Source organism: Sus scrofa, chromosome 1 (assembly GCF_000003025.6).
Source record: "Sus scrofa isolate TJ Tabasco breed Duroc chromosome 1, Sscrofa11.1, whole genome shotgun sequence".
Taxonomy (NCBI): Eukaryota; Metazoa; Chordata; class Mammalia; order Artiodactyla; family Suidae; genus Sus; species Sus scrofa.
This window is the reverse complement of record NC_010443.5, coordinates 129335279-129360501: the sequence shown is the minus strand read 5'-3', so window position 1 is coordinate 129360501 and position 25223 is coordinate 129335279. Positions and strand designations below refer to the sequence as shown.

The window sequence follows — 25223 nt, the reverse complement described above, 5'->3', positions numbered from 1 at the left end:
GTTGAAGGCCAGGGCAGGTAGGGTGCGAGCTCACGGTGGCAGTGGCTTACCTGGGGCTTTGTACTTTTGGAAGGTGTCATTGATGAGTGGGAAGAAAATCACGATGGGGGCGTCAGGCTCCTGGGAGTTCTCCAGCAGGTAGCACTCCTTGAGGTTGTCCTCCTCCTGCACCTCATATTTGGGGAAGGGGATGTTCTGCTCGGTGCAGTACTCGCAGGTTTGTTTCATGGGCTAGAACATCACAGGAGGATGCATTTGAGTATCAGGATGGGGTTGGGAGTGGGTAAGAAATACAGAGTTCTTAGCTCCAGCTCCCTGATCTTTCCAGACTCAGGTATCTGACTGCTTTGCCTGTTTGTGCTATTTTTAGGACAAAGCTGGGTCAGGATGAAGAGCCTGAGGCAGTAGGTTGGTGTGTGCCCAACTGCAAGCATCTTCCCCAAGGAAAATGAACAGAAGCCCTTTTGATGATGCAAACTCAGACCTGAATATGTGGGTGGCTCCCTGAGATGGTGGCAGACTTGGCTGGCCAGGCTCCTGTGGGACATGCATGGGCTTTGGACTGACAAAGTGCTACAGGGCTGGGAAGGACTCTGAAAGAGCATCTTTTTTTTTTTTTTTTTTTGTCTTTGCCTTTTCTAGGGCCGCTCCTGTGGCATATGGAGGTTCAAAGTCTAGGGGTTGAATCGGAGCTGTAGCCGCCAACCTATGCCAGAGCTACAGCAACACAGGATCCGAGCTGCATCTGCAACCTACACCACAGCTCATGGCAATGCCGGATCCTTAACCCACTGAGCAAGGCAAGGGATCGAACCCGCAACCTTATGATTCCTAGTCAGATTCGTTAACTACTGCACCACAATGGGAACTCCCGAAAGAGCATTTTTTATAAACATGAGATAACAGAAGGAGTAGCAGACACAAGAGTACCAGAATCCCCTTAGTTCTACCCTCTGTTCTATGCTCATGAGCTGTGTGACCTTAAGCAAGCCACTTACCCTCTCTGTGCCTCACCTTCCTCACCTATAACATAGACATAATAGCAGTTGTGCCAACTACCTCAAAGAGCTGGTATTAAGGATCAGGTAAGATCATGTGTAGGAAAGTACTGTCCCTTGTTTACAAACATGGCATTATCATTGGAGTCATGCTTGTCATCTGTCTCCACTCCCCCTTTCCTGGCCTCAGGATAGGACTGTATTAAAGTAGATAGTAGAAACAATAGTTTCTTTCCCTTAAAAAGCCAGAAATTTTCAAAAGTAAATAAATAAAAATCTTTGGTCCTAACTCTTTGGTGTAATTACATGGAAGGTCATACTTCTGCTGGGTGGGTGGGTAGAAAACTATACCATCACTTTTAAAATAGAGCATCTCGGAGTTCCCATCATGGCTCAGCAGTTAATGAACCCGACTAGTATCCATGAGGATGCAGGTTTGATACCTGGCCCCATTCAGTGGGTTGAGGATCCGGCGTTGCTGTGAGCTGTGGGGTAGGTTGCAGACATGGCTCGGATCCCGAGTTGCTATGGCTGTGGTGTAGGCCATCAGCTGTAGCTTTGATTTGACCCCTACACTGGGAACTTCCATATGCTGCGGGTCAGCCCTAAAAAGCTTAAAAAAAAAAAAAAAAGAGCATTACTGGAGTTCCTTTCGTGGCTCAGTGGTTAACGAATCCGACTAGAACCATAAGGTTACGGGTTCGATCCTTGGCCTCGCTCAGTGGGTTAAGGATCCGGCGTTGCCCTGAGCTGTGGTGTAGGTTGCAGAAGTGGCTCAGATCTGGCATTGCTGTGACTCTGGTGTAGGCTGGCAGCAACAGCTCCAATTAGACCCCTAGCCTGGGAACTTCCATATGCTGCAGGTGCGGCCCTAGAAAAGACAAAAAAGAAAAAAAGAAAAAAGAGCATTACAAGCTTTAGAACTGACTCAGCTCTATTAAGGCTATTTTTAAAAAACTGCACTTTCTTTTGCAGCTAAAGAATTGCCAAATGTGGAAAATACTCAAATGTAAGAATAAAATTAGAACTAGCTCAGTGAACCTAGTAAACTCTGGGCCCCAACGCGTGAGGACCAGCAGGCTGCCCCCCTGAGGTCTGGACATCTAACCTCCGTCAGGTATAGAGCCTTGAGCTTCTCTGACGCCGAGTCTAGGAGCCTGTGGGGAGCAGCCCGGGGAGCCGTTCCTTGTTGCACTTGCCTTTGTCTGGGACCCGGCACAGTAATTGAGGTGGATGATGAGGTCAACTTTTCTCTCAGGCCTGAGGAGGGGCGGGTAGCTGGAGTTGACAAAGAATGCGGTGTCCAGCAGGCATAGGTGGTTCACGGACCCTGTCAGCTGGTTGGGGAAGCTGTCCAGCACCGTGTCTGAAAATTGAGGCTTCCAGTTACCTTCACTCAGAGGCACCTGGTGGGGACCAGATACCCTTCCTGGAGCTCCTGCACCTCAGCCTGGCCTCCAGCCTTCACCTTGGCCAGGATGCCTGGTGAGTCCCAGGGGCCCCTGAGTGGGCTGAGGAAGACCAGTGTTACCTTGGGGCTTTAGCAAGTCTTTTATGGAACATGGACATAAAACCCACTGAGGCTCAGCCACAGAGCTTGTGGGGTAGCAGGGGCTTAAGACCATAAATTAGTGCAAACTCTGGGCCCACAGCCAGCTGCCCTTTCCTCCCCACACCATGAGAAGATGGATTATTAGGCCAGGCTCAAGCTGCCATTTGTAGGCCATGGCCAAGTAAAATACCAATGATGGTAGTAAGTCAATCTCAGAGCCTTAGCAGGGTGGGAATGAGGCACTGAGCTGAAGCTTCAAGGCCACAGTACTTTTTTTTTCCCTTTTTCTTTTAAGGCCACATCTGCAGCATATGGAAGTTCCTGGGCTAGGGGTTGAACCAGAGCTGCAGCTGTTGGCCTACACCACAGCCACAGCAATGCTGGATCTGAACCACAGCTGCAACCTATGCCACAGCTTGTGGCAATGCTGGATCCTTAACTCACCGAGAGAGGCCAGGGATTGAACCCACATCCTCATGGACACTATGTTGGGTTCTTAACCCACTGAGCCACCATGGGAATTCCAAGGCCACAGTTTAAGACTCAGCTCTAACATTCACCATTTGGGGGCTTCCGCACTGGGCCATCCCAGCCTGACTCCGGGGGCATCACTCACATCAAAAGATGCCCCCAGAACACAGCTATAGAAAGTCAGGACACACATTTCCCCACAGGTAAAATGGGGCCAGCTTCTACCTCCTGGGATTGTCATACAGATGTTGTGTGGAGTTTGTACAATTAATTACATACACCACCGCTCCACCCTCTGTTTGAGGCTTCACCAATGTGGACTTTGCTGTGGGGAGAGCCTGCCCTCGGCCCAGCGCACTCCTGGAGTAGAGGAGTTTCTCATCCTTCACTCTGTGGCAGCCTCCACATCCACTCTTCTTCCTCCAAAGAGAGGGCAGACCTTGTTGGCAGCAGGTAAGGTTACCTTTCCACATGGAGAACTGGCTGTTCTGGAGGTAGTCGGTGTGCAGCTGCAGCCCCAGCAGGAAGTTGTGGAACTGGGACACAAAGGCCCGATGGGTGAGGACATTGCGGAAAGTATCGGACAGCCACGATGCTGGCGTCACCACCGTGGTGTCCAGGACGTTGGCATCACATTTGGGGATTTCGGGTAGGAGTGGCTCATCTTCTGCAGGAGAGGGAGTGGGGATGGAGGGAAGGTCACAGAACTGGGGTCCCAGAATTGCCCAGGTGAAGCACAGTGTGGTAGCCCCACACCCAGGAGTCAGCCTATCAATGCAGTGCACTCCTTCCTTGCCTAGTTTTTTTTTTTTTTTTTTTTTTAGGGTCTCCGGCATATGGAAGTTCCCATGCTAGGGACTGAATTGGAGCTACAGCTGCTGGCCTATGCCACAGCCACAGCCACATGCATGGAATCCTAGCCACATCTGCAACCTATGCCACAGCTCACAGCAACACTGAATCCTTAATCCACTGAACAAGTCCAGGGATCAAACCTGCATCCTCATGGATACTGGTTAAGTTCATTACCACTAAGCCATAATGGCAATTTTCTTCTTTGCCCAGTTCTCAAGGACCTGGCATCTGAGCCAGGAGGCCCCAAGGGAGAAACAGAATAGGGGCAGGGTAGTGGAGAGGGAGCCAGTGTGACGGGCAAGGAGGGGTTCCAGAGAGGATGACATCCAGAGGAGCAGCCTTGAATTTCGCTCATAGACTCCACCCTCTTCAGCTCTCCTGGGCACTGTGTAGCTCTGGCAAGCCTACCGCACAGTGCATGCATGCCCCTAGGCTAGGCCAGAGCTGCATGGGCGTGTCCATCACAATCACCCTTCCATCCAGGTAGACCCTCTAGCCCTAACTGCCTCCTGCCTCCTATCATCCCTGCGGGTGGGCCGCAGGGATGATGTCAAAACACATGGCAGGTGGACTGGTCCTCAGTTGGTACCCTCCTTCCCCACCCCCATCTCCCAATCGAGAAGGGAAGCCAGTGTTTCACCCACCGATATCATGCATTTTATCCCTTGTCCACATGTGGAAAAACTCCTCTGAGGTGTGGGACAGATTCCAGGCATCAAGCAGATTCAGGGAGAAGATACTGCTCCACAAACCTAGGGAGTGGGACCAGCCGTGAGTAGCTCTGCCCAAGCGCCTCCAGGCCCACCCACATACTGACTGGTTCTGCCCTGGCCTTGATGCTCCCTCCCAGTCAGGCTGCTCATGGGGTGGGACAGGCTTTGACCGCCCTCTTTCCACAGTGCAGCTGATGCAGGAGACAGGTCTTCTCCACCCTCCTCTTGGAGCTGGGAGAGCGTATGAAGACTCATAAGACACAGCCCCAGCAGGAACTTTATGTGGACAAGTGCAGGCTTCAAGTTCAAGTATAGACATCACCCTTTGCATCAGTTAATACACCAGTTTAGGACAGTGCCTGGCACCTGGTGAGCACTCAGTCTATGTCATGCCATCTCTAATTATTACGATTAAAAAAATGCAACACAATAATACTCATACAAAATCATTCATATACATCAACCCATCTGGATCCTCAGTAAGGGTGGTTTTACTCTCAAGCCCAATTTATGGATGAGAAAATTAAAGCTCAGAAAGATCAGGTAATTTGGCCCACTTTGCACAGCTGATAAATGAGGAACCAGAGTTCAAGCCCAAGTGTCTTAACTACAGATTTCTAAGCCACATACCTAACAGCATAGGTGCTCAAAGAAAGGAGAGGCTGCTGGGGGCTGTGGGCTTCAGGGCAGACCTCACAGGAGAAAGTGGGACTTTCTGGGGTGGGTTGGATTTGGGATACATGGAAGGGAGTGGGTGTGGACAACTAGTTTAAACCAGAGCATGACTGTTGTTGAGGCTGTCAAGATGGGTCTATTTTTTGCAGTTGCCCTTTGGTGAATGTGGTTCAGCCTCTGAAGGGGAGAACTCTATGAGTGGACGTCCCAGTCAGGCCCCTGTACTCAGTGGACCAGATTCTGGAGAACCAGGGAGCCTAGTGTTGGGAGCTGGGCCAGGCTTCCCCAGACACTGTCTTCACCCTGAGGTCTCCTCTGGCTCCTTGCATCCCTGGAACTGAGTCGGCCCCCACCCCCTCCCAAAATAGCCATGGTGCTGCCTAGAGTCAGAGGTAGAGGGACTAGGAGTTCCAGAAGCTTCCATCTCTGCCTGCCATTCCCAGTCTGGTTCTGAATAGACCCCAAGGAGACCACTGGAGACCAGGACATCGGGAGAGTCCCCTGGAGGCCCCAGTGACCTAGGGGCCCCTGTCAGGTCTTTTTGGGCCCAACGGGTAGCAGGGAGATCAGTGCAGTCTGGGAGACTGGTCTCAGGGTAGGCTCAGGAGCCTCTCCTGGGATGAGGGAGAGGAAGATGCCAGCAAATGCCAGAGGGTCATATGCCTAAGGGGCAACCCAAACCAGTTCCAGCACCTGGGACAAGATCCTGGGGACACAGAGAGTGTGTCTTCTAGTCATTCCTTCAATTCAAAGGTAAAGCCTACCCAGCCTGGGGTGGGGTTCCCTGCACCCCACCCCCCACCTCCAGCCTGGAGTTACCTAGCATGTAGCACATCTGCGACTCTGGAATCCTCCTCATCAGCCGCCCCATGAAGAACTCGGAGCCAAAGAGCTCGGCAGGAATGAAGGCCCCGTACTTCTGCAGGCCCACCTCGTAGGGCGAGAACTCACACCACTCTGCACGGGGAGCAGCAGGGCCAGGTATCAGTATCAGTCTCAGGTCAGGAACAGTCCCACCCATCCTCCTTGTGGGGCCTGTGGGAGGGAGGCTGCAGTTCCCTCATAGGGCACACGGGGGCGCCTGTGACTGGTTTCTGCTTGCTCCGTGTTTGCACCCTGCACGGGTTCGTTTGCTTCTCAAAACAGGAAAACGGGACCAAAATGGATGTCAAAGCAGGGCAAGTCTCTAGAGTCCTTTCTTCTGGGCAGCTTAAGAAATATCTAGGACCTTTTCCCTTCATGACCCTTATTTCCTTTGTCCCGTCAAACCTCTGAGCCGGGAAGCTGCAGGACCACATGCATCAAGGGCAGAAGGGGCGTGTGTGCTGGGGTGCTGAGTGCCTGTGCCTGCTGAGAAGAGACCCCCTCATAAATTGCTAGCCACCAGTGTTACCTCTGAAATCCTGGTTGCTTACATCATCCTTGACACTGATGGTGAGGTAGATGGGCAGGGGATTCTGGCCCTGGCACAAAGCAGCACGCTGCTCTGAGAGTTTGCATTCGTTCTTCTGTGTGGAAATGAAAGGGTTAAGGAGAAGAAGCAGACAAGCAGCCTGGAAGCAGTATAGAATAAGAGGACAGTCTAGACCTCTGCTCTGGGAGCCCATTTCCTAACTCCTGAGCCCACCAGCGATGGGCTGCTGTGGAAGTCCCAGCTGACACCAATCGCATCTGCTCTTAAAATGCACCTGGAGAATGTTCACTCATCCATGCCCTTGCCGTTCACCACCCCCTGCCCCCGTCCCCCCACTCCCCCTGGTCTGTAGTTTAGGGCTGTCCCTCAGAGTCCCAAGCTTCTCCCATCTCAGGGACCAGAGAAAGAAAAGGTAGGCATGGAGGAGGCCACCACTGCCCCTCTTTGTCCCCATCTCCTTCCACCCCATTCAAATGGGAGCAGCTCCATTTATTTATTTATTTTTTATTTTTTGCTTTTTAGGGTTGCACCTGTGGCATATGGAAGTTCCTAGGCTAGGGGTCGAATTGGAACTGTAGACACCATCCTACACCACAGCCACAGTAATGCTATATCTGAGCCGCATCAGCAACCTACACTGCAGCTTGTAACAATGCTAGATCCTTAACCCACTGAGTGAGGCCAGGGATCGAACCCACATCCTCATGGATAGTAGTCAGGTTTGTAACTCACTGAGCCACAAGGGAATTCCAAAGGAGAAGCCCCATTAAAAAAAAAAAAATCTGCTTTGGATATTGGGCTCCCTCCTAAATTTGGGAAGAAAAAAAAAAAAAGCATTTTTTTTTTTTTTTTAACAAAGGGCTTGGAAATGGGCACCAGATGGCAGTCAAGTTCCTTCTAAGTCCCCAGAGCACTATGCAGTGTAATCAGAGCAGGAGTCCTACAGATAGCCTGAGCCACATGCCACCTCCCAAAGTGAATCAGCCAGTGTAGACAAGGCCAGTGGAGCTTTTAGAGGCCCAGGCTCTGTCCCCAGGCCAAGCAGCTGCCTTCTGGGTGACAAGCATGGTTGCCCAAGTGCATAAAGGCCACAGAACCTGTGTGGGATGGTAAATGCATGTATGGGTCAAACAATTCTTAGGCCTCCCTTGAAAGGCCAATGAGGTGCTTGTCATATCCGGGCCCAAAAATATGGGCCCTACAGAGCTGACCATCCTGGAAGGAGAAGAGGCTGCAGATTTGGAAACGAACCCAGTCAAAACACACTGTCGGAGTTCCCGTCGTGGCGCAGTGGTTAACGAATCTGACTAGGAACCATGAGGTGGTGGGTTCGGTCCCTGCCCTTGCTCAGTGGGTTAACGATCCGGCGTTGCCGTGAGCTGTGGTGTAGGTTGCAGACGCGGCTTGGATCACGCATTGCTGTGGCTCTGGCGTAGGCCGGTGGCTACAGCTCCGATTAGACCCCTAGCCTGGGAACCTCCATATGCCGCAGAAGCGGCCCAAAGAAATAGCAAAAAGACCAAAAAAAAAAAAGAAAGAAAGAAACACACTGTCAAGGGGGCCTGAGAGAAAGGGGCTTCTGCCTTGGCCAGAGTGGAAGAGCAGGGGCCTCTTCCCATTCATCCTAGAATTGCTTTCCCAGGAACCTTGGCTTCATCCCACACCAAACCCCGGGCAGCGCTCATACTTCTACTGTGAATGCCTTGGAGCGTGGCTCCTCACCACTGACTCCTGTTAGAAACATTAACCATCACTTATTGACGAAATTCCCATTTAAAGGAATAGCACAGAGCAAAGCCAGAAATTGCACCCTGTCCAGCATGAATCCAAAAGCCAACAGCTGCAGCCTCTGCCTGCCCTGCTTAGTCATGAGGACAGATTAGACAGTGGGATCCATCCAAAGCTGTGGGTTCCTGAGTCTAAATCCCCACTGCCAAGCACAGTTCCTGGTGTGTAGGAGATCCTTAGTTTTGTTGAAAGAATCAATTTTGAAGATGAGGTTTGGCCAGTCCTTGTTGCTCAAAATGTCTGGGTGTTCTGGAAGAGGAGATCTACTAAATATTATTAGAAAATAATTTGCTGTCCCTTCATGAGGCTTCAAATCCCGCTTCATGGAGATTGAACTCAAAGGCTCTGGCCAAGACTAGAATTACCAGACCCTTATAATCGCCCCACTAGCCTCATTGTAATGCCCCTCCCTCCACCTTGAGCAAGCCAGCATAGCTTGAAGGGACTCTCCTGGAACTTCCCTATCACCTGTCCCACATGCAAATAAGGTGCTGCCTGAAACCAATCAACACTCAGCCCTTACGCATGCGCAGTGGGCTATGGCAGGAAGCACCAGTGGGCTGGGGTGGAGAAATCAGGCCCCCACTCAGGACTGCAGTATGGGGATTTAAGGAAAACCCAATTGCAGGGCCGGGCAATTCCTACTCCCAGTACTCTCAGGGCAGCTTGCTCTTTCTCTGAGAATGTACTTTGGCTTTAAGAAACTTTCTGGGAGTTCCCGTTGTAGTGCAGTGGAAACAAATCCAACTAGTATTGGTGAGGACGCAGGTTCGATCCCTGGCCTCGCTCAGAGGGTTAAGTATCTGACATTGCCGTGAGCTGTGGTGTAAGTTGCAGACATGGCTCAGATCTGGCGCTGCTGTGGCTGTGGGGCAGGCTGGCAGCTGCAGCTCCCATTTGACCCCTTGCCTGGGAACTTTCATGTGCTCCAGGTATGGCCCTAAAAAGCAAGCAAGCAAGCAAGCAAGCAAGCAAAGAAACAAATAAACTTTCTGTAACACGCCCACCATTTCAATTCTTTCCTGTGGCAGGCTGGGGCCGAGGGACCAAAACAAGGCAACCCTAACACCTCCTCCTTCTGGCAAGTTCTGATTTGAAGTCAGAACCCCCTCGATACCTTTGGGTGTGGGGCACATAGCTGTGTGGGCCTGGTTAGAAGTTTGATGGGAAGCTGTGCTTTGGGGCCAAGTCATGGCCCAAGCTGGTTCCTCCCTGGGGCCTTTGCAGTCAGAGGAGGCCAGGGGTTAGCTGACCTCACCCTGCTGTCGGGGACCCCAGCATTCCTCAGGAACCCCACTGCTTCTCCATGGCCCTCACAGCTGCTGGGACCCAACACAGGCTGCTGCTCTTCTTGGGCACATATTGCTCAAATCATTGGCTATCAGAGCTGGAAGGGACCTCATGGGTGGGGGTTGAGCATCCTCTGCGTGGTGGCCATGAGAAGGGGCCCAACAGACCTCCAGCTACAGGCGATGTAACTGGCTGAGGGCCCCAGCTACTCTGCTCAGAAACCCATGGCTGAGTCTGTGCTGAGGCCACACTTCCTACTGGGCTGCTCCCAGTCCGTGACTGAACAGGGCAGGGGTCCTGAAGCGGGTGCCAGAGTTCCCAGCTGGCCACCTTGGCTGGAAGACTCTCTAAGGGCCTTGCTGACCTTTGGACCACACAGCAGGCTAGGATGCTTCCACCCAGCCTTCCCTCCCTCCTCCATTTGGGGTCAGACTCGCATCACAGTCTGATGGCTCCCTCCCCTTTCCTCTTACAGGTACTTTGGCTCTCAGAGGCCCCACTGCCTCTCCTCAGGGTGGCACCTAAGCCACCCTAAAGGGATGTTGGAAGACAACCCCACCATCTGCATCCATCATGCCTTCTGATGCCTCATGCTTCCTAAGGCCCAAGGATCCCTCTGCAGGTCTAAACCTAACTGCCTTCTGCTGTGATGAATGGCTTGACAGCCCGATGAAGGAGCAGCTCGGGCCCCAGGAGAAGCTGAGTACCTACCTCATCCCCCAGACAGGCCTCGATCAGCAGGCCCCAGAAGTCTGTGAAGGTGACCTTGTAGCCTTCCTGGCTGCGCTGCCGGAGCTCCTCCTGGAATTTGGAGAGCTGGTCTGGGAACAGGGCGGGCATCTTGTCCTTGACTACATGCCTCCGTGCCTCGAAGATGGCAGGTTCCAGGTTCTTAGAGGACCAGTGGGGGTCGCGGTACAAGGTAGCCATGGTCCTGGAGAAAGACAGGCATGGCTGAGAGAGCTGAGCCAGCGGTGGTCAGATCGTCCCTAGACCCTGGCAGGAAAGAAGGTGGGCAGGTCCTGGGAAACCCTCACCTGCTGGGAGAGGAGCCTGGAGGAAAGGGAGTGAGGCTGGTGGGGGAGCAGAGAACACTCTTAGTCAGTCACAACTGCTGCTATTTCGTGACTGCCTGCTGTGTACCAGGTGGAATATGCTGCTTAAGGGTGAAGATTCTGGGGAGTTCCCGTCATGGCTCAGTGAAATGAATCTGACTAGCATCCATGAGGACACAGGTTCGATCCCTGGCCTTGCTCAGTGGGTTAAGGATCTAGCATTGCTGTGAGATGTGCTGTAAGTTGTAGACACGGTTCGGATCTGGCATTGATGTGGCTGTGGCATAGGCCAGCGGCTACTCGACCCCTAGCCTGGGAACCTCCATATGCCGCAGGTGCGGCCCTAAAAAGACAACAACAACAACAACAACAAAAATAAGTGAGGATTCTGGACCCAAATCTTCCTGGGTTCAAAGCCAGACTCAGCCAGTTACCTAACTGCTCTTCACCTCAGTCTCCCCATCTGTGGCTTGGGAAGAATAATGATAATTGTGCATACCTCACAAGCATTCTTGCGAAGATGACCTGAGTTAGTCATCTATGCAAAATGGTGAGGATGGTACCTGGCACAGAGTAAGTGCTGGGCCCTTGAGTTACAGGCCAACATTTCAACCCAGGCTTTGCCCACTTCCAAATCCCGGACTCTTCCCCTTCTGCCACATTAATTCCCATAATTAGGGTGCCAGCCAAAGGTTCATGTCCCCTTCTTCTTCTTAACTGAGATGTGGGCAGTGGGGAGGAGTAAAACAAAGACGGAGATCCCCTAGGCCTGGGTCTTGGCTTCTGTCTGCCTCTGCTGGGCCTGGACCCAGCTCCTCCCAGTCTGGCTCAGGGCAGCACCCAGGAGTCCCCCTCCCCACAGTGGCCCTTGTCTGCAGCTGCCCAGTTTTTCTGAGCAGTGGCTTCTTCCTTTAGCAGATTTCTTCCACAGAAAGTACCCTGCTCTCCATAAGGGTCAGGCTGTTACTTTTATGCTTTGAAAAAGCTTTCAAAAACAAAATTATAAAAGATGGATTCTGATTTTAAAAAACTCCTTCCCAACGCTTCCCCAGGCCACCAGTAGGCTCCCTCTTCCCCTCCCAGCCTGGCCTGAGTTCCTCCCAGTTTCCAGCCTGGCCCAGGGGTAGGCCAGAGGATGCATGTGTCCCCTACCCCAAAGCAAGCAAGGTTATCTCCTTGACACACTTCCCATGGGCAGTGGTTTAATGAGGAGATTAAGAACATGGACCCTGGACTCAGACATCCTGGGTTCAAATCCCACCTCTACCACTCACTAGCTGAGTAAATACCCTAGTTTTTCCAACTGTAAAACCAGAATGATGTGGAGTTCCCAATGTGGTGCAACAGGATGGACGGCGTCTTGGAAGCGCTGGGACATGGGTTAAATCTCTGGCCCACTTTAAGGATCCAGTGTTGCTGCAGCTGTGGCTTAGGTTGCAACTGCGGCTCAGATCTGACTCCTGGCCTGAGAACTCCATATGTTGCTGGACAGCCAAAAAACAAAAACAATGATAAAATAAAATGAGCATAATGTAAACATTGCCTTCATAGCCTTCTTGTGAAGAAGAAATGAGATGGTCCAGCGGAAGCAGCCAATAATTGTCAGTTATCCCTCTGTCCCATCTGGGCAGAAGTCTTGGGGCATCTGGGGCACCAGGAACCCTTGATTTTTCCCAGAGAAGGTCCCATCCACCTGTTCAAATGAAAGCTACCCAGAGCTCCTCCAGGATGAAGGGCACAGCTTGGGACCCCGAGAGCTCTGAGGCCCACTAGCTCAGCACAGAATAAGATGCAGCCCAGGATGAGAGGCTGTGGATGGTTCCAAAGCCCTGGTCACCCTTGACCAAGGCTGCATTATAACTCTGGTGGGCCCTTTCCACCATCAAAATATTAAAAACTATGTTTTATGACTGTTGTATAAAGACAAGTATAGTAATAGTATTTATTAAAACATTTTCAACCTAGAAGTTCATTTTTTTCTTTTGATCTTAAAAGAAATGGAACCATTTTTGCGGGCGGCCCCAGGTTCCGTGGCTCCTGTAGAGAAGCTGGCCTCACCTGCAGGGGAGCTAAGGGCTCATGGTCCCTGCTCGACAGTGAGAGTGAGGAGTTAGGAGCCCCAGGAAGCCTGCAGGGCAGAGGGAGTGCATAGGGATGGGGGTGGGCTGGGATGTGGGCAGCCAGAGGCCAGAGCCAGCACCACCGGCCCCAGGTGACCCGGCACGGTCCGAGAGGGCAGGTGCACTTTCCCAGTGGGATGGGGTTGGTGGCACCAGTGGTTCACTTATCACTGGCCATCACACTTTTGGGTTCCTGCCACAGCTCCTCAGAAATAGTAACATAGTAATAACCAACATGAGGTGCAAAATGTCCCCTTGTGTGCCCAGTACTGGGAACACATCTCACAACCCCTTGAGATCAGTGCAATCACCGTCCCCACTTTACAGATTCAGAAAAGGAGACTCAGAGAAGTTAAGCTGCAGGCCCTGGGTCACACAGCTGTGAGTGGCAGAGCGGCTCAGGTGTCATGAGTCACTCTCACATGGCGGGGCAGGGGGAGATGAGCTTCACCAGAGACCCCTCTCCCGGCAGCCCATATGCTGCTTGCTCTGGGTTTCACTGGACAGTGGCCCCTGGCTCCTTACCAGGTGGCCCCGGACAGGCCAGTGATGTAGCTGGCGCAGTTCAGGATGTTCAACTTCTGCAGCCCCAGCAGGTGGCCATACATGGCAGTCATGGATCTTGTTCCACCCCCAGTGGCCATGATGGCGATCAGCGGGACCTGGGGGCACACAGGGGCAGACTGTTGGGGTGATGCTGGGAGAAGACCTGTAGTGACAGGAGCTTAGAAAGAACAGTGGAGGAGGGAGAGCTGGCTACAGACAGCAGAGAGTGGGGACTGGGTAACCTGAAACCGCCTTTCACAGAGTGTCAGGCCAGCTGGTAGGCAAAGAACTGGATCTGAGCTCCAAACCCAATGGTCGGTGTCAGGCTCAGTAAATCAGAAAGTCATGGTTGGAGGAGTTCTTAGCACTGTTAACCTAGCCCTCAATTAACAGATGATGGAACTGGGATCCAGAGGGCTGGCTGGCTTGCTCAAGAAACTAGCTAGGGAGTTCCTGTTGTGACTCAGTGGGTTAAGAACTTGGCATAGTCTCCGTGAGGATATGGGTTTGATCCTTGGCCTTTCTCAGCAGGTTAGGGATCCGGCATTGCCACGAGCTGTGGCATAGGTTGCAGATGTGGCTCGGATCCCGCATTGCTGTGGCTGTGGTGTAGGCCGGCAGCTGCAGCTCTGATTCGATCCCTAGCCTGGGAATGTCCATATACTGCAGGTGTGGCTCTAAAAAGAAATAAAGAAAAGAAAAAAAGAGGCCAGCTTATGTGCAATTCCCTCGTGGCTGCAAATTGACATCTGTAGAAGGATTTGGTGTCAGGGCCCCAGTCCCAGGCCTGGCACGTGGTATGTGCTCAATACAGACTAGATGTACAAGAGCAGGAGTAAGTGAATTTTTTGAGGTGGGGGAACAGCAGGGTTGTCAGCTCTGGGTTTACCTAGGCTTAAGGTGCCCTCAGTGTGAGAGGTGGGAGAGGGAGGTGTGAGGTCTTCATTGAGTGGGACTATAAGACCCTTCTGTTGGCCAGGGCCCTATCACAGCCATCTCTGGGCACAAGGTCTCTGTCCACACTTGTGGCTGGCCTGAGAATGTGGGCTTGTGGGAGGGCTGAACTGCTGCCCTGGGGACTGTGGGCCTCAGTGCACACCAGGGACATGACAGAAGTCTCTTACAGAGCCATCATCATCTGCCCTGTGAGCTGAAGCTGGCCCTGCAAGTGGAAGCTGCTTCCCTCCAGGCTGACAGCTGTTCATTCTGGGTGTGTGTGTGCACTCACACATGTGCACATTGAGAGAAGGGAGAACTGAAGAATGAAGGGCCAAGGGTCTTTTGGGTGGAGGTGTGTGGCATGTGGGCGTTGGTAAACTTGTGGGGTTTTCCTGTCTGGGGACAGGAGGCCATGTCATCCCCACATAGTAAGACATTGTCCATCACCTCAGGATCTGCCAGCTCCCGGAAAGGGGCAGCCAGGGTGTCTTCCTTTCTCCCTATTTTGCCCTTCCTGCTCCTTATGATCAAACAACTGAGTCACATCCTGCACAGCCCTCGCCTAGGCACCTAGTAAGAGCCACCAGAAAAGGCAGTGCTGAGGCCGCCCTGGGGCAACAGATGGACTGCAAGGGGCAGCTGGCAGGCACAGTGCTGGAAGGACAAGAGTGGCTTGGTGTGGACCTGTGCTTACCCACCTCGTCCATCTGCAGGTCCTCTTCCAGCTGCAACACCTGCTTCAATGCCTCGGCCGCCACCACCCTCCGCTTCTGCAGGAACTCCAGCTCTGCCTGGCACAGGCTAAAGCCCAGCCGCACGTCCAGTGTCTGGGGGCTGGGGGGACAGAGGACCTTGGCTGAGTGGCCCGTAGATACCACCTCCAGGGAGAAGGCATGGCTTTAGGGTCAGTTGGACCTAAGATGGAAGCCTACTTCTGCCAGGTAGCACCTCTGTGACCTTCAGCCTCTGCTTTCTCATCTGTAAAATGGGGCTAATTGTGCTCAGTTCTGGCCCTGTCTTCAGCACTCAATGAGATGACAAACATCAAACCCTCAAAGTCTTAGCTAGAGTACTGTAAGCAGGTACTTAACACAATGAGGAACTCACTGATCCCCCTGCCTCTTCAACACGATCTGGAAAGTCCTAAAAAGCTTCCAGCAGGCACCTTCTAGAGTCTGAGGCTAGATCTGGGGGACAAGGGGTCCTAAGATCCTTTTGGTCAATCCCTTGGAATAAGGCTCTTCTGAGCTGGATAAATGAGGCTGTGTTCCTACGGAGCTCATGTTCCTGGGTGAGCTCTTCCAGCCCCCAGAGTAAGATCATCCTGTGTGTTTGTGTAATTGACAAACCCCTTCATATCCAGATCTTACCCTGTCACCCCCACGGGTCTGCAAGGCAGCATCCCCAACACTTGCCCTCTTGTTATCACATTCCTAGGCTTCTGGCCAGGCATAGAAGCTCCTACCTCATCTGTCCAACCTCATCTCCCACTGCTTCCTGGAAGAGTCCATCAACTGTCACAGCCCAGGAGCAGCATCCAGGTTCTGAGCCTTCGAGCAAGCCCTTGCCCCCACCAGAAGCTGCCTCCCTCTGCCTAACTACATCCCTTGAGTCCTCCAAGGCCCTGCCCCCAGTGACTCCAAGAGAATGGATCTTGACAATTTCCAGCCTTAGTCTTAGTGACCTGAGTCACAAATAAGGTCACATCCCCTTGATGGCAGAGCCTGGGAGCTCTCCCATCACGTTTCCTCCATGTCTAGTGCAGGCCTGCAGACATAGCCCCGAGGAAATCTTTCCTTGGCCTCAACAAGGAGTGAATGATAAAGCAACAGTCCTAATACCATTAGTTCATACTTGCTGAATGTGTCCCACTTCTCAGATCACTGATTCCTTCACATGTGTCATCTTACTAGATCCTCAAAGCAACCCAGTTATGGACAGCTGTACTCTTGGTATTGCTCCAATTTACAGATGCAAAAAACAGACTGAGAGAGGCTTAATCACTTGACTAAGGACAAATAGTGATCGAACTGCAAATAGAAACTAGGGTCACGTGATATTGAACAAGGCCAGAAAGACAATTCAAAATGGGGAAGAATAGTCTTGTTACCAAATGGTGCTGGAACAACTGGATATCCACATGCAAAAGAATGAAGGTGGACCCCTGTTTCACAGTGTACATACATATCAACTCAAAATTGATCACAGATCTAAATGTGAGAGTTCAAACTATAAAGCTCCTAGAAGAAGAAAACGTGGGAGCAACTTTTCGTGACCTTGAATGAGGCAATGGTTTCTTAAATAGGACACAAAAATCATCAGTGACAAAAGGAAAAATATACGTATGTTGGACTTCACCAAAATCAAAAACTGTGCTTCAAAGGACACCATCAAGAATGTGAAAGACTGGGAGTTCCCATCGTGGCTCAGTGGTTAGAGAATCTGACTAGAAACCATGAGGTTACGGGTTTGATCCCTGGCCTTGCTCTGTGGGTTAACAATCCGGCGTTGCCATGAGCTGTGGTGTAGGTCGCAGACGCGGCTTGGATCCTGTGTTGCTGTGGCTCTGGCGTAGGCCGGCGGCTACAGCTCCAATTCGACCCCTAGCCTGGAAACCTCCATATGCCACCGCAGCGGCCCAAGAAATGGCAAAAAGACCAAAAAAAAAAAAAAAAAAAAAAAGTGAAAGCCACGAGAATAGGAGAGAACATTTGTAAATCACTTCCGACAAGGGGCTTGAATCTAGAATATACAAAAAACTCTTACAACTTAACAATAAAAGGGAAATTACCCACCTTAAAAATGGGCAAAGGATTTGAATAGACATTTATACAAAGAAGATATACAAATGGCTCATAAGCCTGTGAATGACAGGCTGGTCACCATCATTGGTCACCAGGGGAATGCAAATCAAAACCACAAGATACCACTTCACACCCCCCAAAAGTTGACTAAGTCAAAGGGACAGACAGACAGAGGGCACTTTACCAGGGTGTAGACTTCATGTGCAATTCACAGTTCTCATTCTGGGAAGTGAAAAATAAAAACTTTGTCAGGGATGACCATTCAGGGCCAAGTGGTCCCAACCAAAGTTGTGGAGCCTTACCACGCTGCATCCCTGCTTGCACTTGATTTAGCGCGCGCGCACGTGCGCGCGCATGCATACACACACACACATACACACACACGCTCCAGCTCCACTCCCTCTTCTGCACATGACCCTCCCCACTATCCTCCTCTCAGCCTTCACCACTGTCTTAGGCTCCACCCTGCAGCTCAGCAGTCTCCTACCCGACAGTACTCCTCTACCCCTCCTCAGAGAGACCCCATGAGGCATCCTCCCACCCACCCCAACCACCCTGGATCCCCCAGGCTCTTCCCTTCTCCCTGCCACGGGAGCTCCAGGCGAAGCTGCTCAGGGGCCCTTTCCCAAACTCAAGCCCTCACCAAGGATAGGGTCACCGTCTGGCCATCTGAGAGGCAATCAAGGGGCTGGCACACAGTGCTCTTCTTCTTGTGTACACAGCAGCAGCAAAGCTGGAAGGATGGGCGGTTCTGTGAGGAGGAGGGGCTCCTCTAGCCCCATTTGCTCTCCCCTCCCCCGCCCCAGGCCTCAGGCCTGTATGCATACCTCACAGCTCCACCGGCTCTTGGGCACCTCCACGTGTAGCTGGGGCTGGAGATACTTGGGGTAGTGGAAGCAGGTAGGGTTTGGACAGCCGGGGTTCAGGTGGTGTAAGGTGCGCTGGGTATGCTCGAAGGACTCTGTCACTGTCACCAGGAGGTCTTTCACTGGGAGAGAGGATGAGAGGGCTAAGACCCCTGAGAAGCCTCTCATCCCCACCCCAACTGGGCCCGGTAAAAGGCCTCACTGGAGGCACCCAGGACAGGGGTTTAGAATCACTGGGGCGGGGGGGGAGTTCCCGTTGTGGCTCAGTGGAAATGAACCCAACTAGTATCCGTGAGGATGTGGGTTTGATTCCTGGCCCCTCTCAGTGGATTAAGGTCACAGATGCAGCTTGGATCCCACGATTCTGTGGCTGTGGTGTAGGTGGGAACTAGCCTGGGAACTTCCATATGCCGCAAAAAGAAAAAAAAAATTAAAAAATACAATTAAAAATATAAACACTGAGGGCACTGGTTAAAATGCCCCAGAGGGGAGTTCCCATTGTGACTCAGGGCGTTAAAGACCCCATGTTGTCTCCGTGAGGATGCAGGTTTGATCCCTGGCCTTGCTCAGTGGGTCAAGGATCTGATGTTGCCACAAGCTGTGACAGAGAGTCTCATTCTCAAGGGCAGGGCCCAAGAACCTGCATTTTAACAAGGTCTGTGTGTGAGGTCTGAGACGCTGAGTCCGCTGGACTAGTGCTTCCAGGTTCTGCTTCTTTACAAGGTGCCCCAAGGTTACCCTCCCACTGCACTGAAGTGGGCCCTCCCCTCACCACTGGTTTGGGGGTAGAGCCTCCACCTCCCTCTTCCCCTCCCCGGCAGGCCTGTGGGGCTGGAACCCTTGCAGGGGGAATGGGATGGAGCTGAGCTGAGAATCTCCTAGCTATGGATCTTAGGTCTCACCAGCTTAAAATGCTAGGTCTCTGTGCATCATAATCTGACTAGAGGAAGAGGTACAGCTGGATGGGCCCAGGGTGTGTCCGGGCCACTGCCCTGGATGCTGACCACTGCACTAGACCCAGGGACACCCCAGGCTGGCAGGGGGCGGCGCAGATCAGTGTGGGCAGATGGGCAGAGCTGTGCCACTGACCTCTGACTGAGGGTGCTCGTCATGCAGGGGCCTGGAAGCACAGTTCCCTTTTAGTGCAGGGGAAGGACAGGGGTTCATGACCCTTGAGGGTGAGTGATCCCAAGGAGTCTTGGCCAAGCTTTTGGTTCACCGACCGAGCCCAGGGCAGCCATGGAGCAGTGACTCTGACATGGACAAGGTTGGGCAGTGGTGCTGCCCTCCCCGCCCCCCAATAGGCAGAGGTGGTCAAAGGGCTCACCTTTCCTATTCTTCTGCCTCCTGGATTCTGCCTGAACCTCTAAGCAGGACATTTGTCGAGACTGAAACAAAGGAAGGTGAGGTCATGTGGAGCACAAGCTGCCCCACTGTTCATACCAGGCCACAAATTCCCAAAGACTGATGTTTAGGGGAGAGATCTCTAACTGAAATGGCTGTACCAACAGCTGAATTAAGAAAATCTTTTTAATCCTGGACTTGTGCTTATAGAGATTGGGGTTGGAATAAAATGGGATGAGACTGACACTGGGAGGAGGCTGCCGCCTCCTTTTATTAAGGAGGTTCCCGAGGTTATAGTGGGAGATAGGTTGCTGGTCCAGGGCCATCGATGGCTCTGGTATTTCCTCCCCAGGAGCAGGTGCCCAACTGATGCCCCATCACCACCCATGCCCCCTTTGTCTGGCTGCGTTTAATCTCAAATCCTGATAGCTCTGGGACAAGGGCCCAAGGGTGGGGGCCTGGTTCCCCCCCTTCAGTTCTGTTCCCGGAGAACAGCAGCCAGAGGTGGGCTCTGGAGATACAAGAGCCTGGAAGGATAATTACCACCAGCACGCCATTGGTGATGAGGTTCTCCGGTGGAGAAGGGCTGCAAAATAAAATGAGAACTCCTGGTCAATCTTTTTTTTTTTTGCTTTTTTTTGTTTTTTTGGGGGCCAAACCTGCCTCATATGGAAGTTCCCAGGCTAGGGGTCAAATTGAAGCTACGGCTGCTGGCCTACACCACAGCCACAGCAACATGGGAACCTAGCCAAGTCTGCGACCTACACCACAGCTCATGGCAACGCTGGATCCTTAACCCACTGACAGAGGCCAGGGATCAAACCCACATCCTCATGGTTACTAGTTGGATCCATTTCTGCTGTGCCATGATAGGAATTCCAGTCTCTCATTCTTGATGGATTTCTCACAAAGATGACAAAAACTTACGTAGGGTCAGTAAGGAGATAGCAGAGGCTTCTTAGTTCTTGTGGAAGATACTGGCTTAAGAAGCTTTAGCTTCCCATTGTGGGAAGTCCTGTCAAACCAAGAACTGAAGGAATGAGCCCAGATTTTCTTTAATGTGAAACAAATGAAGTTGATTTTAATGTGTCAAATTATATCTAACTCAAAGTTTAAAAGGAGATTTTAACGAGGCACCTCAAATATTTCTAAGAGCCCCCAGACAGAGGAATTTGACAAGACCTCTTGTTCCAGTTTCTGGGTCTCATTTTCCCCTATCCCTAGGCTGATCGCCTGATCACAGGGGATTTTTGCCCTCCGGGCAGGGACCTTGTGCCCCTCCCTCACTGCCCCTTCCCTTCCTTCCTCTCTCTTCATCCTCTTCTTCCCACATTCTAGCTCTATCACCCAATTCCACTTAAGTTCATAGCACAGCCATATCTCTAGGACCCTGGGTCCAGTTTTCTTAATTGGAAATGATGGAAAATAACCCCAGATACTGACTCCGAGCCTTCCCGTGATGTGGTTCCCGAGTTGGCTGCAGAGGGGCACAGCCTCTGCAGCGGGCCGGCTTGGTGGACTTTGCCCTAACACTTCTGGGTTCAGGAGGAGACGCCTTGGTACTGACCTCTTTCCCAGCCTGACCTCAGCAAGGCCCCATCAGCAGGGTGGCAGGAATTCTTCTCAGAGGCCCTGCTCAGAAATGCCAGGGAGCTGAGGCAGGTGATGAGGCCAGAATACTAGGTCTTTAAAGCAATACTGACATCAGCAGAACTGGATGAGAAGGGGTGGGACCCAGGCAACTATAGTATTTAGAGGCTCTCAAGTGATTCAGAGACACAGTGAGGAACCAGGGGTGGGTGGGAAAGATGAGGGGGCAGCAGACAGGAGGACCAGGCTCTGCAATGCCTGTGCCCAGGATCTGCTTGGGGTCAGGACCTTGGGGGAACCCCAGGGGGCTGCGCTTACTCACCTCTCCTCCAGCAGGAACTCCACCTCCAACTCCTCCATGCCCTGCAAGGGATGGCAGCTGTGAGCTGTGTCTATACCTCTCTGCAGACCAGGACCTTGTGCCACCCCAAGACACCCTGTGGACCTGCCCCTGTCCTCACCCCGCTGTCCAGCTGTCCTGGAGTGGAGGCAGCTGCTCTTGCTTCCTTTTTTTTTTTTTTTTTTTTTTTTTTTTTTGGTGTTTTGTGTTTTTTTTTAGGGCCACATGCACAGCATATGGAGCTTCTCGGGCTAGGGGTCTAATTAGAGCCACATCTGCCGGCCACAGCGACAGCCACAGCAACACCAGATCCGAGCCATGTCTGCAATCTATACCACAGCTCATGGCAACACTGGATCCTTAACCCACTGACTGAGGCCAGGGATCGAACCTACATCCTCATGGATGCTAGTCAGATTAGTTTCTGCCAAGACACGACGGGAACTCCTGTCCCCAAGTCTTTGATGTCAGGAACATGCTGACCACCAAAGGGAGGGTCAGGGTATGAAGTTGACCCCCAACCCCAGTGGGTAAGTCCCCCTGCCCCAGAACTTTTTTCCTTTCATCTTCTCCCTCCAGTGTCCACTACCAAGGGCCTCAGCACCTGGGACAAGAGAGAGCTGAGATTTTGCCCCCACAAGCTCAACTCCACGGCCAGGAGCGCCTTCCTTCATCCACTACTTTGTATCTTTTGCTGTATAACTTCAGGACGTCATGACCTCATTGGACCTTAATTTCCTCACTGGAATGGAACCCAGGCGAGAGCAGGAGTGCTGGTCCCCTGATGTGTCCCCAGTGCCTGGAACAGTGCCTGGCCCTTGGTAGGCATTCAAGTACTTTTTGAATGGTTGAATCTATAACACACTTTCCAGCTCTAACTTTCTTGGATTTGCAGATTTGCCCTCCTTTACCCTTATTTGTCCTCTCCCAGGGGCCATCCCAGTAGGACTCTGAGGGAAGAAAGAGAACCAACTCCACCTCCATGTGGTACAGGAACAATGCTAGATTGTTCTAGAAGGATACGAGATGCATGTAGTCCCATTTAAACTTCACAGTGGCCCTGTGGTAGGAATTATTATCACTACTGAATAGCTGAGGAAATAGAACTCAAAGGAATCAAGTACTATCCACAAGGTCACACAGCTAGGATTTGAAGACCAGCACTGTCTTCTCCTGTCATGGCTACAGAGAGAGGAGCCTGTGGGACAGCATCATAGGAATACCCAGCTGACCCTCAGGAGGCAGGAAGCTGAGGCCTGGGGCACCAGCACTCACCTCTGGGTTGAGTGGGAACTTCACATGGGTTTTCTTTCGGAAGCAGAGCTTGGTGAGGTCATAGAAAACTGTCAAGAGATGGTCATCTGGTGTCACTGTGTCTTCATCGCAGATGCTCAGCTCTAGCACATTCTAGGGGTGAAGAGGGCACAAGTCTGGTTATCAAGGTTTCATCAACCCACTTCCAGGATGAGGGGCTGACCTCAGGCCTAGTGAGGAGGTGGGTCTGAAGGGTGGGGACCAGCACAGCTCAGGTGTGAGGGACACTTGTAGGGACATGTAGAGTTGTCCTTTCCAACACTCTAAAGCCTTCCTGCCCTTCTCTGATTCTCCTACTGGGGAACTTTTTGCTCTTTTGCAGGATTGGGAGGGGTCTGTGAAATGTGAGAGATTTCATTTCACCTGGAGGAAGGATAGAAGGGCAGAGCAAGCAAGACCCCTGCTCAACATAGAATGTTTCCAGCACTGGGACCAGGAACTGAAGACAGTTCCTTTGGTACTAGAAAGCCCAGTTCAGGGAAGCTAACATCATAACAACCAGGGAGAGTGATGTGACAAAGATTATAGAGGCATTGCTTGGGTTGGGGTGATGTATTGAAATTCAATCCTTTGGTTTATCAACCCCTAACGAGGTCCCATGGATGGTCCCAAAGCAGCATGTAAGGTGGAGCAGCTACCCTGTCATCTGGCTGAACTCTGAGGTTAATGATCTTAGATGACATGGATTAGCTTCTGAAGCTTCTTGTTCCAAGGATCCTGGGAGATGCAAGTTGGGGACAGGTTTGCCTCTTTGGTCCCTAACTAGTGGACATGAGGTGGTTCTGGGGGTTCCCAAATGAATGAAATCTGTTGACTTGTGTGATGACTAGAAACCAGGTGTGTCTCAGAGCCAACCCAGCAGCCCTGTAGATCTTTAGACAGAAGAAACACAAATTCTGGTTTCAGGATGACAGACTGAACCCATACTCCCTTTGCCAACAAAACCATATATATGATAGAAAAAATATTTTAAAACAATGACTATAAAGCCCTACCTGAAAACAAAAAAGATACATCATGAAGCAGAAATGGAGATGCATTCATAAAATACGAAAGTAGTAAGTTAGATGGAGCTGTCAAGCCTCAACAGCCTCAATGCTGGGGTTGATGCCTCTATAACAAGGCCAAGATTGCCTTGTGGGCACTCTGCTGAAGCTGTCAACCCTGTGGAAGGATATTCAAGAGAGGATTCTCTCTCAGAGATGTAAATGCAACTTCGAGTCACCATATATCCGAAGAAGACCAATACCATGAAACGGCAACTCAACAAAAGACACACACCCAAGGGATTAGAAATAACAAAGCCATCTAAAAAGGACTTAAGATAGAGAGAGTCCTCTGGCTGGAATTAGACTAGCCTCAGACCTAATGAGTTGAGTGGCTCTCCACTGCATTCTCCTGATTGGAGTACCTTCTGGAAGATACCGGCAACACACTCTATTTTGGGGCAGGAGACGCCCAGTTCTAGCAACAACTGGGCAGAAGGACAAGAGAAACAGGAAAAGGGGAGAAAGATAAGTACACTCAGAGGGACAAGCATGAGACAGGCAGCAGGAAGGAGTGGGTGAGTGGGTAGACAGGTCATAGGAGGTTGGTAGAAGAAGTTGGCAGAAAGATAAATAAGCCTAAGAAGGACACCTGCACAAAGAGAAGGACAGGCAGGCAGGGCTGGAAGAAGACCTGCATGCAGGGCAGGTAGGTATGGTCCCCCCGTCTCACCTTCACTTGGCTCTGGATCTGAAAGTTGAAGGTTTCATTCCACTCTGGGTTTGGGCAGTTGGAGATGGTCCTGGTCCTCAGCCTCTTATGCGAGGCGGTGGGCAGCCAGAGGCTCACAAAGCAGTCAGTTTGGCTCACTGTCCAAGCAAGACAAGGGTTGGGGGAGGGGAGGGTAAGGCACCAACCCAGGTCCAGAGAGGAGACAGTGAGGGGCCAGAGATTGTCTCTGCTTCACATCCCCTCCTGACTCATGGCTGTGACTCTCCAGAAACCTTTGTCCCACAACCCTGATGAGGTCATAGATGGCAGGCTAGAGCTTTCACAAAGGGGACCCAGGTCTCACTGACTATTCTCATGGACACAGATGGCCTCTGGCTCCTCTCAGAAGAACACTGGCTCTCTGAGCAAACACCTGTTGGCCTGGGACAAGGCAGGGCTGCATGGTTTTCCCTCTGCCAGGGGAGCTCTAGAGGACTGGCCCCCAAGTGTCCCGTTTATTGCTTACCCTTTGCCCACGGCACCAGGGAAAGCAAAGTGGAGCCCAGCTCTGCCCCAAGAAGAAGCAAAGACTAGAAAGGACACGGTCAGCTGGGAGGCAGCCCTAAGGGCCCCAGTGGGGAAGGGCTTGAGTGGCACAAGCTATCCTGCAGGGACTACAGTCCACACATGGCTGAAGGCTCAGCTGCACCCAGACGTGGTCTTCATGTCTGTACTGGTCTCCCAGCCTGAGGTGTGTGACCCAAAAAACACTCACACCCAAGACCACACACTTATTTTACAATCTTTTTTTTTTTTTTTTTAAGGGCCACTCCCATGGCATATGGAAGTTC

At 51.7% G+C, this 25223-nt stretch overlaps 1 protein-coding gene across 4 annotated transcripts in view; it reads right to left on the bottom strand.

Annotated features, from left to right (window-relative positions):
- Positions 1-25223, bottom strand: part of PLA2G4E (phospholipase A2 group IVE) — a 75308-nt gene that overhangs the window by 3533 nt on the left and 46552 nt on the right. For 3 of the 4 annotated variants that reach the window (XM_021097333.1, XM_021097326.1, XM_021097341.1), the window contains 17 exons: positions 24394-24530; positions 22636-22767; positions 21343-21383; positions 19974-20016; positions 19414-19474; positions 18048-18208; positions 17864-17953; positions 17405-17442; positions 15115-15250; positions 13457-13593; positions 10468-10690; positions 6658-6772; positions 6084-6221; positions 4521-4628; positions 3485-3688; positions 2198-2364; positions 51-231 (listed from right to left, as the gene is read on the bottom strand). In XM_021097333.1, coding sequence (XP_020952992.1) covers positions 51-231; positions 2198-2364; positions 3485-3688; positions 4521-4628; positions 6084-6221; positions 6658-6772; positions 10468-10690; positions 13457-13593; positions 15115-15250; positions 17405-17442; positions 17864-17953; positions 18048-18208; positions 19414-19474; positions 19974-20016; positions 21343-21383; positions 22636-22767; positions 24394-24530 — 2112 coding nt within the window. The remainder of the gene's footprint in view (positions 1-50; positions 232-2197; positions 2365-3484; positions 3689-4520; positions 4629-6083; positions 6222-6657; positions 6773-10467; positions 10691-13456; positions 13594-15114; positions 15251-17404; positions 17443-17863; positions 17954-18047; positions 18209-19413; positions 19475-19973; positions 20017-21342; positions 21384-22635; positions 22768-24393; positions 24531-25223) is intronic. The other variant, XR_002345386.1, reaches the window with a different exon arrangement.